Source organism: Clarias gariepinus, chromosome 3, assembly GCF_024256425.1.
Source record: "Clarias gariepinus isolate MV-2021 ecotype Netherlands chromosome 3, CGAR_prim_01v2, whole genome shotgun sequence".
NCBI classification, from domain to species: domain Eukaryota; kingdom Metazoa; phylum Chordata; class Actinopteri; order Siluriformes; family Clariidae; genus Clarias; species Clarias gariepinus.
The window spans coordinates 45,401,220-45,418,115 of NC_071102.1; the positions used below are offsets into that span (position 1 = coordinate 45,401,220).

The following is a 16,896-nucleotide window of genomic DNA, read 5'->3' on the forward strand; positions in this document are numbered from 1 at the left end:
TTCTATCAGTTGTTGGCATTTTTCTTCTCTGGTTGATGACTGTCTGGCTGATGGGTGGTAATTGGAAATGTGATTAAGACTAAAGTAGGGAGAAAATTGTTATATATTTTATTTCCCTGACAAGCAACCAACCGAACTGCAATATTTCAAATATAAATTGTCTGTTCTTATTTAGTTAGACATGTATGTATACTTTAATGCTGTAGATATACATGAGGGTATATTTTTACTACAAAGAGGGGAGGAGATTTTAGGAAAGAAAGGTTGTGGTCAGAGCACTTCTGCTCTCCTGCATTTAAAACACAGCTGAAGTGTTTCCTGACTGAAGTAGGGTGAGATCAGAGCTCCTGTGATCATGTGCTCCAGCCTCAGCATGAAAACTCTACTTTGGTTCTGTGAGTAAAGATACTGATTACCCTTTTACTTTATATATCTTCTTGTGCACATTAGTGAGATCTTAACTTTTGATTTGTGTTTGATGTGTATACGTTTTTTGTTGTTTGTTTGATTTGTTGTTAGATCTCCTTGTGTGCTGTGTAGCTGCACAGAGTTTCACAGAGAAGTCGGTACATTTGGGACAGAATGTGACTCTCAAGTGTGAAGTGTCTGAAAGTGATGTGTACTGGTACTTGATGAAGCCGTCAGAACCTCCAGTGTTTATATTACGCTCTTACTCAAGGATGATGCAGACTCCAGATTACAGTAACATGACCCTCAGAAAGACTTTCTCACTAAAGCTCAAAGGCACTTTATATATAAACAGGATCAGTACTAATGAATTAGGTGTGTATTATTGTTTAGAAACAGCTTTACCTGCCAAGATGAGCAGAGGAATCAGACTTTACATCCAGAACAACTCAACTGGTGAGTTTATTCAAAGTGAAATGATGTTACTATTTATTAATAACCACTTGCATGTTTTTGATGAAAGACACTTTGGTTTTATATTTTTAATTGTAATGCAGAAATGAAAACATGTTTTATAATGTTTCTTTTTAAATGTGCCAAGAACAAATCCTTCATCTGTTATTTCGTAGTTCTAAAATTATAGAAGGCCTGTTGGTCGTTCTCAAAGTAAAAATCATTTTCATAACTCTCCCAGTAGTTATATATAATATATTTGTGTCTTAATACAGTAATTTGTTTGAATTTGTTACTTGTTGAAGCCACATCTTCTGATATTCTTTAAAAAAAAATTTCAGAGAATCTGAATAAATGTGACCAGCAATTCCCGATTCTCATCAGATCAGTAATTATGAATTGTGCTCTGGCTGTTGTAGCTACAGGTAAGTTTTATTTACTGTGTATTCTGCTGTTAATAAATGAGAACATATTTAGAGTATACTTCTGCTCAACTGAAAATTCAAATCTGTTATTCTGAAAGCTCAAATAAACTTAGTGTTGTCCATGAAAACACTAGAAAAAGACTGAAGGGTTTCAATACAACATTTCTGCACAAAATATACAATCTATTAATGCTTAAGTTATCTGTTTTAGTCGCATAACTGTGATATATTTAACTAGTTGTAGATTATTTACTGTGGATAATAAACATTATGTATCCAGTAACTGTGTACGTAATAATATTCTATCATCTTACTGTTCAATTAAATTATAATTTATAAATTTAATGTATAATTTAATTTTTAAAAAATAAGTTCAGTGATATAATTCATATAATGTATTATCAGTAATTATTATTACACAAGCTTCAACTGAAGATATATTAATAAAGTCCTGGCTATTTCTGACTTAATTTTGACTTTTATTTTAGTTTTTACAGTTCTTTACTGCAGAACACTTCCAAAACCTCGAGCACAACCTCCAGTCCCTGCAGCTGCGTCAGGACGTTCCCAATGTTGTGGTAGGGGAACTGAACCTTCTATACAATTTCCTTTTAGTTTAGTTTGAATAATTAAATAATATTTAAAATTATAATAAAAACTTATCGTTCATGCACTCAAGTTCAGTTGATTTTAAGCTGATGTTTTTTTGCAGTCAAAACTTTTCTGCCATAGATATTTTTGTCCATTAATATTTTGTATTATTTTAACGAATCCTATTACTAATAATTCCTATGATTTGTGTACAAGCGAATTTAATGTACTTTTGTTCAAATAAATATTTAAATTAAAATACAAAAGGTATTATCGTTAAATAAAGTTCATCATGACCCTAGAGAAAAAATATAATGGTTTAAAATCACAGAATTGTCAGATAGCACGGTAACATTCCCGAGCTGCTGTGTATATGCGGCGCTGTGCTAAAGCTAAAACAGCGTACACACCAACACAAATCTCTCCTCAGATTCTCAGTACGGTGTAAAATATATGATGCATTTTATTGTCCCCAAGTGTGTTTAATGTTTTGACATGAGTCTCACTTCTCTGTTTCAGTACTCAGAGGTGCAGCACAAGGTGATGAACAGACCCGTCAGGACAAGTGACCACAACACCACATACGCTCGTATAAGGCCCTCAAACCCGTGACCTGGAATGACCCCACACAGCTCTTTTGCGACTTTGTAACTCCCAAATGAGGCGCAAATAAGTCGTGTGTTTATTTAGATGAAATGATGATTTTTTTAGGGATTTCTACATGCTTCTTTGTTCAGTTCATACAGAGGTGATTTGAAAGATTCATATTACTGAAGTCCCTAGTGCAAAAAAAAACAAAAAAAAAAAAAAAATCATTTATTACAAATACAGTAAATTAACATCTTCTATAGTACACTGCAAATATACTAACAATTTTTATTCGAACATATATCGAAAGTTTATGGACATCACGCTTTTACCAATCTTTGGAATTATACTTTAAACATACTTCATAATTACAACTAAATAACAATAACGTAATATTAGCATTATAGTTCACTTTCCAGAAATATATTACATATATTGAAAATAATCATTCTAACAATATACAGAAATCATACATTAGAATATGAATTCTAACATACTGTAATCTTTTTATATTTTCTGTTTAATTTTAATGTGCTTATTAATATGTGCTTACATTTAGTGCACTACTCTCTTTCTCATGCATGTTCAAACCCGTTTTTGTGCCATGGAACTCACTTTTGTGATGTGTTATTGCTGAATCTTTATGTACGTCAGTTCTGATAGGTACATTAAGCTTTGTAGCTTTTAGCATGTTTTCAGAGTCTCTGCATAACATCTAGAATCAACACACCAGGTTTTAACTAATACAGTATACTAATACAGGAGATTTTATATTGTTATTTTTGTAACTTGATGCAAATTAAATCTGTTGAACTTATGAAGAAAATCTGCCTCGTCATTACTGATGTGTTTCAAAAACATGCTTGTGTAGAAAATGCCTTTAGCATTTATAAAAAGGTCCTAACTTACACGATTTCCGCTGCCTTAAACTTGCCAATAAAATTGCAAAGGACAACTCACACCCATTAACTGTTTGATCTACTGCCGTCTGGCAGACGATATAGAACATTAAAAACTAGAACCAGTAGATATTAAAACAGTTTTTATCCCAGTGCAATAAGAGTACTGAATGCTGCTATAAAAAAAACGGTTCAAACAATGTGCAATAAGTTTAAATTATTTATGCTTTTTTTTCTTCAATTAATGCAATTTATGCAAAAAAAATATCGTGGATCGTGCAATAGCAGAATGTACACTTTGTGTGTGTGTGTGTGTGTGTGCGCGCGCGCGCGCGCACGTGATTATGTTTCAAGGTTGCATTGAGGGATGGCACTTTAAATTTCGTTGTACTTGTTGCAATGACAATAAAGACTATGCTATTCTATTCTAAACCTGTTTAGTATACTGGTAACACATTTGCAATACAGTAGTACAGAATGGTGTTTACTGTATACACTCTAAAAAGAAATGTTTAGACTTAACAAAAAAAATTAACGCAACGTTTTGCATTAGTCTTTTTGAGTTATGACAACTTCATTTGAAATTATTTTAAACCAACAAGCTTCTTTGCGTTGGGGGAATTAGCTTTTCCTCTTCAGTCAAAGATTATTTTAATTACCCCTTACTTATTAACTGTTAGACAAAAGGCAAGTTTTTAAGTTGATAACCCGTATAAATTATGTTGCTCCAAATGGCTTTACCATATTGTTTTAAAGCAATTTTATATGTTGTTTAATTACTATAATAATTTATAAAAAATTTAAAATAGCAACCATTTAAAAAATTGAGTGACTCCAAATAGATTTTTTTTTTCAGGTTTCTTTTTATGTAGGGTTTTTTGTTTTTTGTTAATGTAGTAGATAAAAAAAAAAAGACACTAGTTCAACCATTATTTTTGTGCAATTAGCTTTTATTTTCAACTGCAGTTTAGTATGAGAACAAATTATATAAAAATCTTGCACAAAATGCAAATAAAAAACTCAAAATTCAACTGGCCCTCATTAAGAATAACTAAGCATAATAAATTATGCTATCGCAAAAAAGTTAGGCAAATCTCTATATAACAGTCAAAAGCCAAGTAGCATGTAATAGAACATTCCAAGAGACTAAGCTCTGAATGACACCAGTCATTTCCAATGAGAGAGATAAATTTACAGTTTGCACTTACAGCCTATTTTTAAAAACAATATTGACAAACTTAACAACACACTAATTAGATTGATAATGTCTATTGAATAACTATTGATGCAAAATATTAATTTCAGGTGGACACATACACCTCAGTGATACTGTCAGAATCACAATGCCAACATTTAACATACCCTTTAATGTTATGAAAAATACCACAAAACCCAGAAAATATTAACTTTGAATTGTATTACAAAAGTAACTAAAATACAGGCAAACTAAAATAAAAAAAACACTCTGCTTTTACTTCTTTGCTACTACAATTTGCCTACAGTGGAAGCACACAGCCATCTATGTGAATGAACAAAAGACTTTTAAAAACTGTGGCTGTGACTGAAATTAGTTAACATTATGTAGCTTACAGTCAAATGGTCAAATTAGCAAAACTTGAATAATGTTTTTCCGATCAGCTCTCTTGCTGAGCAGATATCTCAATGAAACAAGTGCAAATTCATTACTTTAGTAAAACTATTAGATGTAAATTGAAGTGTTACTCACCATGAAATTTTGTTTATATTGAGTTTGGTTAGCCTATAAGTCTGCTAACACACAATACGTCCAGGCATAGGGGGTAGGATATAACTTTAAAAAATTAACTTATTATGCCAACTTTTTAAAGTTAAGACAACTTAAATTTTGTTTTCAACCCATTAACAATGAGATTTAAGTTTAAATTAAATGCAAAATTAAGTTAATATAATTACCAGCATTATTATTTGATCACAACTTATAAAAAAATAAAGTTTGCAACTTAGAAAGTTCATCTAAATCAATTAATTAGTTAATTGTAACACAGTAAAAAGTTGCTGTAATGTACTTATAATGTATTTAGGATATACTTTATTTTAATTAATTACTCAGGTATACGCACAGCCATATACTTTAAGTGTACTAAGTATACTTGAAGTTGTTCCCCTTTAGCACATAAGAGTACACTTAATAAACTTGTAATTGGGCTTTTGTATAATTTAATTACAGCCTAAATACACTTAGTACAAAAGTTGTTCTTTTAAAATAGCTAACTTTAACCTTGAGTTACAGAATATACAAGTACAAGATTTAAGATTCAAAGATTCAAAGAATTGCTTAGTCTTGCTTTCAATGGTTTTTTGGAAGGAAAGGAAAGGAGTAATTTCCTGTGAGAAACAGGTCTTAAAACTGTATTGGTATTTACTGTTTTACAAGTATTTGTTTTACATCAGCCAAAATATTGATTCATCTTTTAGTAATTATTCATTCATTATATTATTATTTGTTCAGCTCTTTAATTTTTATGCTATATGCACAATTCAGTGTCTCTAGCTAGAATAGATCTGCTACTACTGTCTACTTACCTACTGAATTATGAAACCTGTGATTATGATAACAATTCTAATGAGTGATTAAATAGTTATTTATTTGCTGTAATTACAGCACCATGTGCTCTCTAAAAAGGGAAAGTTAGTCTTAATTTATACTTATTAATATTAATAATTAATAATTTTTCATGGTCTGGATTAAATTCCTCTTTCTGTCAGCCCTATGTCTCAACTTACTTCCTTAAGAACATTTTTTTTGTCTAAGGGCATAACTTTTCACTGTTTGCATGTAATTTGATAGAGATACTTTTGATGTATTTGATATACAAAACATTGTCATAAGTATTCGCTCGCCTGCCTTTACATGCATATGAAGTTGAGTAAAATCTTCATTCATAGAGTTTAATATGATGTTGGCCCCTCCCCCTTTGCAGCTATAACAGCTTCAACTCTTCTTTGAAGGCTTTTCCACAAGGTTTATGGGAATTCTTTACCATTTATCCAGAAGTGCCTTTGTGAGAATTCTCCAAATGGCAAGCAAATACTTTTGTCAATATAGTATACTTTTGATATACATTTTTTTACTTTTGATTCTGTAAAGCTGCTTTGCCACAATCACCATTGTTAAAAGAGCTATACAAATAAAATTTAATTGAATTGAATACATGAGTTACAATTGGTTGGATTAACATATTTGTGCTAAATGATATATTATGTAATTAAAATCCTAAGAACAATTCTACATTTCCCTTGTAATCTCTTTTACTGACAGATTTTCTACATTTCCCATTTCTTACTAAATTAGGGAATATGTATAGGTATGTGTAGCAGAGCTTACTGCATGCCCAGAAGGGGTTCATTGAAATGTTCATTGATAGTAAGTGAGTTGTAGGACATGAGGAGGTTTTTGATCGCCCCTTGAAATGAGTTGAAGATGTACAGTATAATAGAACCTTATGTATCAGGACACGCTGCAGTGCAGGTCTAGTTCTTTAACTGTACCCTAACAAGTGAGAAAGAGCAATTAGTAATGATTCACTATAAGTGCCAATCATGCCTTATAGTCACTACAGAAATAGCTCTCTCAGCAGTACTAGTTTAGTTAAATTTCTCGGCTTGGCCCCAGTGACCACCAGCTTGTAATCATCAAGAGTAACATGGCCAAGGTCACCTTTTGTTGCTTTTTTTTAACAAACAAAATCCTCTGCTCTATTTGCATTTCAATCATATTTACTTAATTATTTTACTCATTTTCACTCGGGGTAACCATTGCATTAATTCTGATTTTCATTACATTTACTCAATTTTGTACATCATTGTACTAAATAAAGTTATTCAGGTCTACTTAATTTTTTTACTCACTTGTACTCAATTCATGAAGTATATTTTACACGATTTTGCAAGTTTTAGATTTATTTTAATGTTTTAAAGTTGACTCAAAAAAATTGAGTACAGCACAGTTTTATTTTTTAGAGTGTAATATTCAGCAAATATACTAGCAAAATCAACTAATATAAAAAAACTAAACTAACATCATGCTTTTACCAGTTTTTGAATTAAACTTCAGACATCCTTTAAACTACAGTAATTACACTTCCAGTAATATCTTATAGAAAAATCTACTTTAAGTGCAACTTCAGGGCGATTTCCAACGTTGATTTTCAATTTATTTTTGGCATATTTCTTAATATATTTATTCTCAAAATAATAATTGTCACAATTTACAAAAATCATAAATTACAGCCTAAATTTTAGTACACTATAGTATCAGTAAATTCTGTTAAATTTGAATGTAATTATTCATGCTTATATTTCAGTGCGCTACTCTCTCTCTCTCTCTCTCTCTCTCTCTTTCAACATCACAAGGCTAGACTTGCTCAAACTGCAGCGGTGTTATGAATCACAAAAAAACATGGCATGTGACCCAGGCAGAAGTTTTTATTTTCAGCAAGTGAACTTTAAGTCAAATCTTCATCTAAAACTCAACCATGTGACTGACATGGAAAACAAGTTGCAGGTGAACATACCAGGGAAGGAGAGATGAAGATAAACTAACAGGACCCAATGACATCACTACACATTTCTTTTTGTATTTAAAAAAGAGCGCACAAAAAATCCTGCAAAGAAATCAAAAGAGCTTGTGAAGAAAAACTCGCTAATTCCGTTTCCAGCCTGGGTTTATATACCTGAAAACCACTGTGTTGCTCCTATGTTTCTTTACAGTCTGATCCACCTTTTAGTAATTATTAATTCATTATATTATTATTTGTTTAGCTCCTTAATTTTTATGTTACATGCGCAAGTCAGTGTCTCAAGCTAGGATAGATCTGTTACTATTTAATGGGACATGAGGTAATGAGGACTTTTTAACTTCTCTAGCTCTGGCGGATGGTCTTACTTATTTCTAACAGTAACAGTCTTACTTTCTACTCATCCCGACCAGCGTTAATCCCACCTGTGATTACGGTAACAATTCTAATGAGTGATTAAATAGTTATTTATTTGCTGTAATTACAGCACCATGTGCTCTCTAAAAAGGGGAAGTTAGTCCATCTGTGAACTTTTCTCCTGCGTTGTGCTCAGTAATTCTGAGTAAATGATTTGATCTTAATTTTTTTAAATGTCCTGTCGTCTGGATAAAATTCCTCTTTCTGTCAGCACTATGTCGCAATTTACTTCCTTAAGAACATTTTGGGTCTAAGAACATAACTTTCCACTGATTGCATGTGGATTTGAGATTTTTTTTAAAAATATATTTGATATAGTATAAAATTTCTTTTGTTTCCATAAAACTGCTTTGTGACAAGGACCCTTGGTAAAAGTGCTAAATAAATACAATTAAATAAAATTGAATTAAATACATAAGATACAATTGGTTTGATTTAGATGCATGTGATGAATGATATATAATTGAAATCCCAAAGGTTTTCTACATTTCCCTTTTAATCTCTTTTACTGCCAGACTTTCTACATTTCCCCTTTGTTATTAATTTAGGGAGTAAGTATAGGTGTGTAGTGCACCTTACTGCATGCACACAAGGGGTAATTGTAACATGTAACATGGCCAAGATCACCTTTTGTTGCTCTGTTTAACAAATAAAAACCTCTGCTCCAGGGGTAGGTGAAAAAAACTCTCTATATAGCTAAATTATCCAGAAACATTCCTACCCTGCCAGTGTATATGCACTCGACAATGCATTCGCACCTGGGTCATGGGACTTGATGCTTTTGTAAGTATATAATTTAAAATATGTTTCCCATGCTGTCAAGTCCACATGATAGGAATTTGAAAAGTCTCACTCATCCTATCCATGAGACCAATTCAGAATCCAGACGCTGTTGTCTCTCTTGTCCTTCAGTTGCCATGCTGAGGACCAGGGAAAAAGCACACAAACCTAAAACCGTACATACACACAACATTGCCACAGGGACAACATACTCTATAGCAGCTCATAGATTATATGATACATGTGTTGCATCTTTAGGGTGTTGACCCATGTTTACAAATTTTAGACACAAAGGCATTCACATGCATGCATCGTAACTGGGGCAGAGTGGTTTCCTCCCATATAAAGTCGTCTTTTACATACAAACTTCCATAATTCTTCATAATTCTTATGACTGTGTAAAGCTGCTTTGCGACAATGACAATTTTTAAAAGCGCTATATAAATAAAATTGAATCTAAAAAGAACTTCATTAGCTACCTCGGTTCAGGTGCGCTCCCATCACCTGACCGAGGTGCACTCTGGGAAATAAAGTCCGTTACAAGAAACTCAAAAACCACAAATGAAAACAAAATGGAGTCCGGAACATGGTGCCCTCTGGTGGTGTTCCGTGACAGCTGTACTCTGCGCACACTTTAAATAACATTTATTCCGCAGACATTATGCGCAACATACATCAGACAAAAGCACATTAAGCGGAGATGTTTCTTTTTAAATCTTTATTAAACACAGGATGCATGTCGACTCAATGCTGCTAATTTTCCAGCTTCATCTGCTGCTTCAGTGACCGTTACACAAACGACCCATCAGCTTTGTGTGTCTGCCATTTTACTGTTATATCATGATGTCACTCCCATCATGGGATCAATATGTCTCGCTGGAGGTTTGAGCTTGGACAGTGTTTTAGTTTGGTGGGCTGTCATGCCTCTTCATGCAGCTCTGGTGGTGGCGTGGGTCTTTCCCTCTTCTCCCTGTCCTCTTCTCCTTTCATTTTCGCCAGTAAAAATCACATTGTCTTTCGATTCTTCTCTTTATACTCCATCTCCCCTGTTCTCTTATTTAGTCACCAATTTCTTTTCTTTTTTTGCTTACATCCTAATTTCTTTGTACTTTTTTAACTACTTCCTGTTAATGTTACACAATGTCCTTTCTGCCTCACTGTTCCTTGACCCTGCAACATGTACTGTCCTCACTAACCTTCTACTTCCTTCCCTTCCTTTTTGCTCCCTAACCTGTCACACAATATTGGTACCAATACAATACAATACAATATTTTCACAATATTTTTTCATTGTTCCTAAAACATCTCTTAACTCTTACATGATGTTCATATTCCATCACATTATGATCCAGGTCAATTTTTGATGCGAGGCAAGAATACCTGCATAATAATAGTCTATGCAAAATTATGAACTACAGATCTTTTGAACTCAATCAAGTTTTCAGAGAGTAGCGAGAGTATATTTTTTAGGTTTTACATCATTACTTTTTTGAATAAAAACTACTATCGCACAATGCAGTCCTGCAATGTCCTGTTTCAGCCATAATGAGTTTAATATATTTTATTGAGAGTAAAATGGGAGAAAACATTCCAAAACGTATGGTATTTATTATATAACATTGTGTTTCAATGTTTCATTACAACATGAAACACTGTTCTTATCGCCAGTTTTTCAGTTACGCTCCTGTGTCACGATTATCAAACCCGAGCACCATCGATATGATACGAAACATTTCCAGGGCCATAGTGGCACAAGATATTGATCTTCCAATGTCAGCATTCCACAGACTAGAAGCAGCCTTACATCGGGACCTGCACACACCAGCTGGTATTAGAAGCCCCATGTAGGCCTGCAGGTGAGTCACATCCATGGTCATGAGCTTATGACCTCTCTTCTTATTCCGCTTGATCAAATAATTTATCACCTTTTTTTTTTTTTAATACATTGCAGGTACCCTGACCTCTGTTATGTTTATTATGTATGATCAATCTTTTGCTATTTTACTCTTTCACTATTTTGAGATTTCCCATGACCCTTTAAAGACCAACAGGTGCATGTTTCTGTGGGAACGTATGATGAAAATGAGAAAGTATGTTATGATTTTTAGTCAAATGCAGCAGATTATTATGTTACATATAAAAAAAAAAGTGTGCAATGAAATGAAGTGTTTTAAACTCGTAGAGAAATTTTCTTTATTGTTGCACCACACCATGAAAAAGAAAAACTAAATAAGAAAAGAAAGACCTCCCTGGTGTCTGATGAGTGTATTAACTGCAGTTATATACTGATGTGTAGTGACTGAACACTGGAACGTTTCATGAGCGGCTATTGTGGAAGCCACAGTTTGGTTTCATTCCAAGAAAGAAAGCAGACAAAGTCAGTCTTTAATTAGTTACTTGCTTACGCTAGCATTGTACTTTTTTTCAGCTCTAGCAGTAAAATTTTGTACATTTAGTTCATTTCCGACTGGGAATCACAAGGACGAGGCTCAAAAGATCATTTATGCGAAAGCAAGATTAGGAAACTAGTGTAAACAGACTATTTATAATAGGATACTTTTACATTTTAATTTACTTAATAACTACTTATTACAATCTTTATAAATGGGTATTTCTCCCAAACTTTTGAGTCTGTAAAAAAAAATATATATATATAATTCCATATTCAGTCTGTGCCTCGTGCTCAACTCATTCTGAGAACTTTTTTTCCCCTCTTCTGTGATTTTGCACCTCTAGAGCTGGTGAAGACTAATGAAGTCACACTGGAACTAGAGAAAGTGTCAGGAAGAGATTTGCTACGTGTGATTTTGCGGCCAAAGTACAAAGAGTCTTGTTTTTGCATGAATTTGAATACAGCTGTTGAATTGGTTATAAACTATATATATATATATATATATATATATATTTAAAACACTCTGGTTAAAAATGATTTAATAGTGGCCAGTGGTTCCGCATGATTACACCACATTATCTTAACATTGGATTATGTTAAACCAACTTAAAATATATGTGTTCATTATTCAAGCATTGAACATTATTTAAATATTTCTATTTAACTTATTTTTTTGTTTATTAGGGAACAACTTATAACATACTTTCATAAAACACTAACAATCGAATTCACACAATCAAAAAAAATGTTGGGTTTAATAAATTTTTTACTTGTCAACAAGTTCTACACAAATGACTTCAGTAAACTCAACTAACATTTGTAAGAGCCTTTATTCACATTAGTGTCACAAGCATCTTAATAACAATTGGCACTGTTTGAAATGCAGCACAGAAATCGAAAAATGTAGAATATTATGGTCCAACAATACAAAAGATATACTGTACACAATATGCAACATATTCTAATTTTTTCTTTTCCAAAATTTTCAACTTTACTGTCAACTTTGACACATTTAAAGGGGGGAGGGGATTGTGTTTAACAAAAAAACAACATTAAAGTTGGTTATCTTCAACTTTTCTTTCAATAGTATTCTGGATATGTTTTACATAAGAAAAGCAATCATTCTCACTGTATGAATCTTAAAAAAAATAAAACTTTAAAAGAAAAATGCACAACCTTGTCCTTAAGGTCAATAATACCAACTAAACATTAGTTGATTTACCATATTAAGATAAAATGAACATAATTTACCCTATTTTTTGCTATCAAATACAAACAGTCCCCCCCCCCCCCACAAGTTTCTGCAAAGCCTAAATATATTGCATCCAAATCAAAACATCCAAATATTTTCAATAATTGCAAAAAAGGTCTTCATGTGGAACTCAACAAACTCAAATGCTCGATGTTGGTTTACTCAAAGTTTGTTTTTAAACATCTGTACCTTTGGTAAAAGTCTGGTAGCATCCAGCTGGAGGAAGATCTTCTGCAGTACCTCAAATAATAGTTTCATTTTCTAAACATGCAGTGCAGTAACGACGTCTCCCAAGTCGTGAAGCACTTAAACAGGTGGAGGGGTCGTGGCATCACCTTCCTAATCATTGATGCTGTAGATGCCAAATACAATATGCTCAAGCTCCCTCTATGCAGAAAAAAAATAAATCACAGGTCAAATACAGAATTCCAAAGAGCCGGTTTGTATTTTTTCCTGTAAATGTTTTTTTAGTATTTGATCATAACTTTTAGTCCACACTGATTTCTCACGAACTTAAAAACACTTTCCTAAGTACACCTGTGATCTGATGCTGTCTAATAGCAGCTTTAACTTGTAATTTTTGAAGGCTAAATATTTTGTGGCCCAACGATACCGCTACTTGTGCAGTAATTATTAGCATTACTTACCAGATATTCTTTGAAGAGATTGTCCGGATCTTCATTTAGGTAGGCACAAAGATTAATTTAATTCAATTACATTTTTTCAATTCAATTTTATTTATATAGCGCTTTTAACAATGGTCATTTTTGGTCAAAAGAAAATTTTTGGAAGTGTGTATGTGTGAGAAAAATGTGTCTAGATAATAATAAAATGAATGAATGAGGAATGAAATGTCTCTGATGAGCAAGCCAAGGGTGACGGCGACAGTGGCAAGGAAAAACTCCCTGAGATGGCAATAGAAAGAAACCTTGAGAGGAACCAGACTCAACAGGGAACCCATCCTCATCTGGTTGAAACAGAAAGAAATTATACAATATCATATGTGTTATGCAGGTGATAGGTTAGGGGTAGGGGTAGCTCAGTGGTTAAGGCATTGGACTACGGTTCGGAAGATCCCAGGTTCAAACCCCACGACCACCAAGTTGCCACTGTTGGGCCCTTGAGCAAGGCCCTTAACTGCTCAGATGTATAATGAGATAAAAAATGTAAGTCGCTCTGGATAAGAGCGTCTGCCAAATGCCTAAATGTAAATGTTCAGTATAACAGAAGTTCTTTAAATGAACTTTTTAATTCCAGTTCAACATAGGGATGAGTCAGTAGGTGCAGAGGGCAGATGGGGTCTGGATCACTGGAAGCACAGGAGCAGCATGTGTAGCTCCAACCATCATAAAGCAGAATCCAGCTGGAGCTGGTCCTTCACTGGATGCCTCAGGATCCTCGCAGGGTTGGCCTTTGTCTACTGAAGCTGGTACAATCTCCAGATGCCTCGGGATGGGTAGAAAAGTACAGAACAGATGGAGAGAATTAGCGTAGTTGCCATTCAGGATAGATGTACTTAAGTATGAGGTTATGGGATGAGTTACGCATATGCCAGATTAAAGAGATGCGTCTTGAGTCTACTTTTGAACTATGTCTGCTCCCCAACACTGTCTGGAAGGCTATTCCAAAGCTTTGGAGCTAAATATGAAAAAGCCCTGCCCCCTTTTGTAGATTTTAAATTTTGGGAATTACCAGAAGTCCGGAGTTTTGTGATCTTAAGGAGTGTGGTGGATTATAGAGTATCAGAAGACTGGTTAGGTATGTGGGAGCTAAACCATTTAAAGCCTTGTATGTAAGTAAAACTATTTTGTAATTAATTCAATCATATTTTCTTGATCTAGTGAGAACCCTGGCGGCTGCATTTTGGACTAACTGAAGCTTGTTTATTGAGGATGCAGGACAACCACCTAGTAATGCATTACAATAGTCCAGTCTGGAGGTCATGAATGCATGAACTAGCTTTTCTGCATCAGATACGGATAAGATGCTCCTAAGTTTGGCGATATTTCTAAGATGGAAAAAGGCTGTTTTTGTGATATTTGAAATGTGATTTTTAAAGGACGAGTTACTGTCTAATATTACGCCCAGGTCTTTTACTGTTGAGCTAGTAGTAACAGTACATCCTTCTAAACGCAGGCTGAATTGTGAAATCTGTTGTGTGCTGGTTTTCGGGGCAGATGAGTAATATCTCTGTCTTATCTGAGTTTAGTAAAAGAAAGTTATTGGTCATTTAATCTTTTATGTCCTGGACACACTCGGTTAATCTAGACAACTTAGGTATTTCGTCTGGTTTAGATGAGATTTATAATTGGGTATCATCAGCATAACAATATATACTAATTTCATGTCTTATAATGATGTTACCCAAGGGAAGCATGTATATTAAAGCTAGTAGGCTTTGTAGCAACACAAACACAATCATGTATTCCGCCATTATTGTTGTTGCTGTTACGTGTGACGCAGCCGACACGTGATGTGATGACATCATCGTTTCACAAAATATACGGATTGGTCGTACACACGAAGACGCAAGGGTGTCGTTTTCAGATTTATCCACTTTGGGATCCGGTTTCAAAAAATAGCGGTTTCAGTCTCCTAAAACTCCGGATACGTGTGGACGAAACGCCAATACGATAAAAAATGTATACGTATACAGCGAAACGCGTCTCCGTGTGGACAGGCCCTCATTCTAATCAGCAAGTCCACAGGACTCGTGATCGAAGAGTTCAAATGTCAACTGTGGTGAAATTTAAGACTTGTTTGTCCAGTTTCCATGGCAACCACTTTCACCTCATGGTAACCCTGCACTCCAATAGAGACCAAACAGAAACACTGGAGACAAAGTGGGCGTGGCGAGTCGAGCTGATTGACACATCATAAGAACTGGCTACACATTGCACTTCGTCTGTGATCCTTCTGATTATCCAAGGGATGCAGGTCCAAGGGAAACCATGGCAGTCAAGCACAAACAAGCAGTGCATGACCATTTCTCTAACATGTTTTCTCTATCATTAAAAGTTACCGTTAAATTTATCAAAAACACTAACTTCAACAAAGAAAATTAATCTTTAGACCTGTACATGTGTGTGTGTGTGTGTGTGTGTGTGTGTCTACCCACAGATCATTTTTAAAAAGTGAGATATTGCATTATGTCACTGTGCAGTCAGTTAGCAGGTCTGTTTTACACAAATATTAAATTTCCTAGCTTGGCCCTCTCTCTCTCTCTCTGTCTATATATATAAAATTATATATTTTATATATATATATATATATATATATATATATATATATATATATATATATAGACAGAGAGAGAGAGAGAGAGAGAGATATCATATCACATCATATACTCTCGTATAAATCCTCGGTATGGGCATAAGCCTCGAGAGGATATAGTTTTTCTTTATTTTGTGTTTTCAGTTTCCTTTTGTTTTCCTTTTAGCTTCTATTTAATAATTCCCTGCTCCAAAGGGAAAGGTCTTCCCGTGTGTATCATAAGCACTCTCACATACTCCTATTTCACTGACCCCCTTTAAAGCCCTGCATTAGGGCTCTTTTAATATTTTAATCTCGAGATATATCTCGTTATATATTAACTGATAGTACAAGTTAGTATATCTGCAATGTTCTATAGAAGATTTGAATTTTTTTTTTCACTATTGAGCCATTGTCTTATTAGCAGGGTAATTTTAGCAATGACTAATACACATTTACAAATAAGATAAATTACACTCTAAAATAGGACATTGAAACAGCATCAGCATATCATAGAAACAAATGAATCTTTCTCAGGATAAAATATTTTGTCTGTAGATGAATAAATTCTATCAGTTGTTGGCATTTTTCTTCTCTGGTTGATGACTGTCTGGCTGATGGGTGGTAATTGGAAATGTGATTAAGACTAAAGTAGGGAGAAAATTGTTATATATTTTATTTCCCTGACAAGCAACCAACCGAACTGCAATATTTCAAATATAAATTGTCTGTTCTTATTTAGTTAGATATGTATTTATACTTTAATGCTGTAGATATACATGAGGGTATATTTTTACTACAAAGAGGGGAGGAGATTTTAGGAAAGAAAGGTTGTGGTCAGAGCACTTCTGCTCTCCTGCATTTAAAACACAGCTGAAGT

General features: G+C 33.8%; 1 protein-coding gene across 4 annotated transcripts; it reads left to right on the forward strand.

The window, feature by feature from the left end:
- Positions 1 to 299: 299 nt before the first annotated feature.
- On the forward strand, positions 300 to 3,291 carry LOC128519653 (uncharacterized). 4 transcript variants are annotated; one of them, XM_053493459.1, is made up of 6 exons: positions 300 to 395; positions 520 to 702; positions 802 to 864; positions 1,194 to 1,286; positions 1,775 to 1,864; positions 2,397 to 3,291. In XM_053493459.1, exons 1-6 carry the CDS (start codon positions 356 to 358, stop codon positions 2,444 to 2,446), a joined length of 519 nt encoding a protein of 172 aa, XP_053349434.1. In that variant the 5' UTR covers positions 300 to 355; the 3' UTR covers positions 2,447 to 3,291. The 4 variants fall into 4 exon arrangements, with proteins under 4 accessions (XP_053349434.1, XP_053349435.1, XP_053349432.1 ...); XM_053493460.1 differs by having other exon boundaries at positions 1,203 to 1,286; XM_053493457.1 differs by having other exon boundaries at positions 520 to 864.
- The last annotated feature ends 13,605 nt before the right edge of the window (positions 3,292 to 16,896 follow it).

Coding starts and splice junctions, on each gene's coding strand:
- LOC128519653 (XM_053493457.1), top strand. CDS start 356: ATGTGCTCCAGCCTCAGCATGAAAACTCTACTTTGGTTCT. Junction 865..1,193: donor CATCCAGAACAACTCAACTG/GTGAGTTTATTC, acceptor TTCTTTAAAAAA/AAATTTCAGAGAATCTGAAT. Junction 1,865..2,396: donor AGGACGTTCCCAATGTTGTG/GTAGGGGAACTG, acceptor TCTCTGTTTCAG/TACTCAGAGGTGCAGCACAA.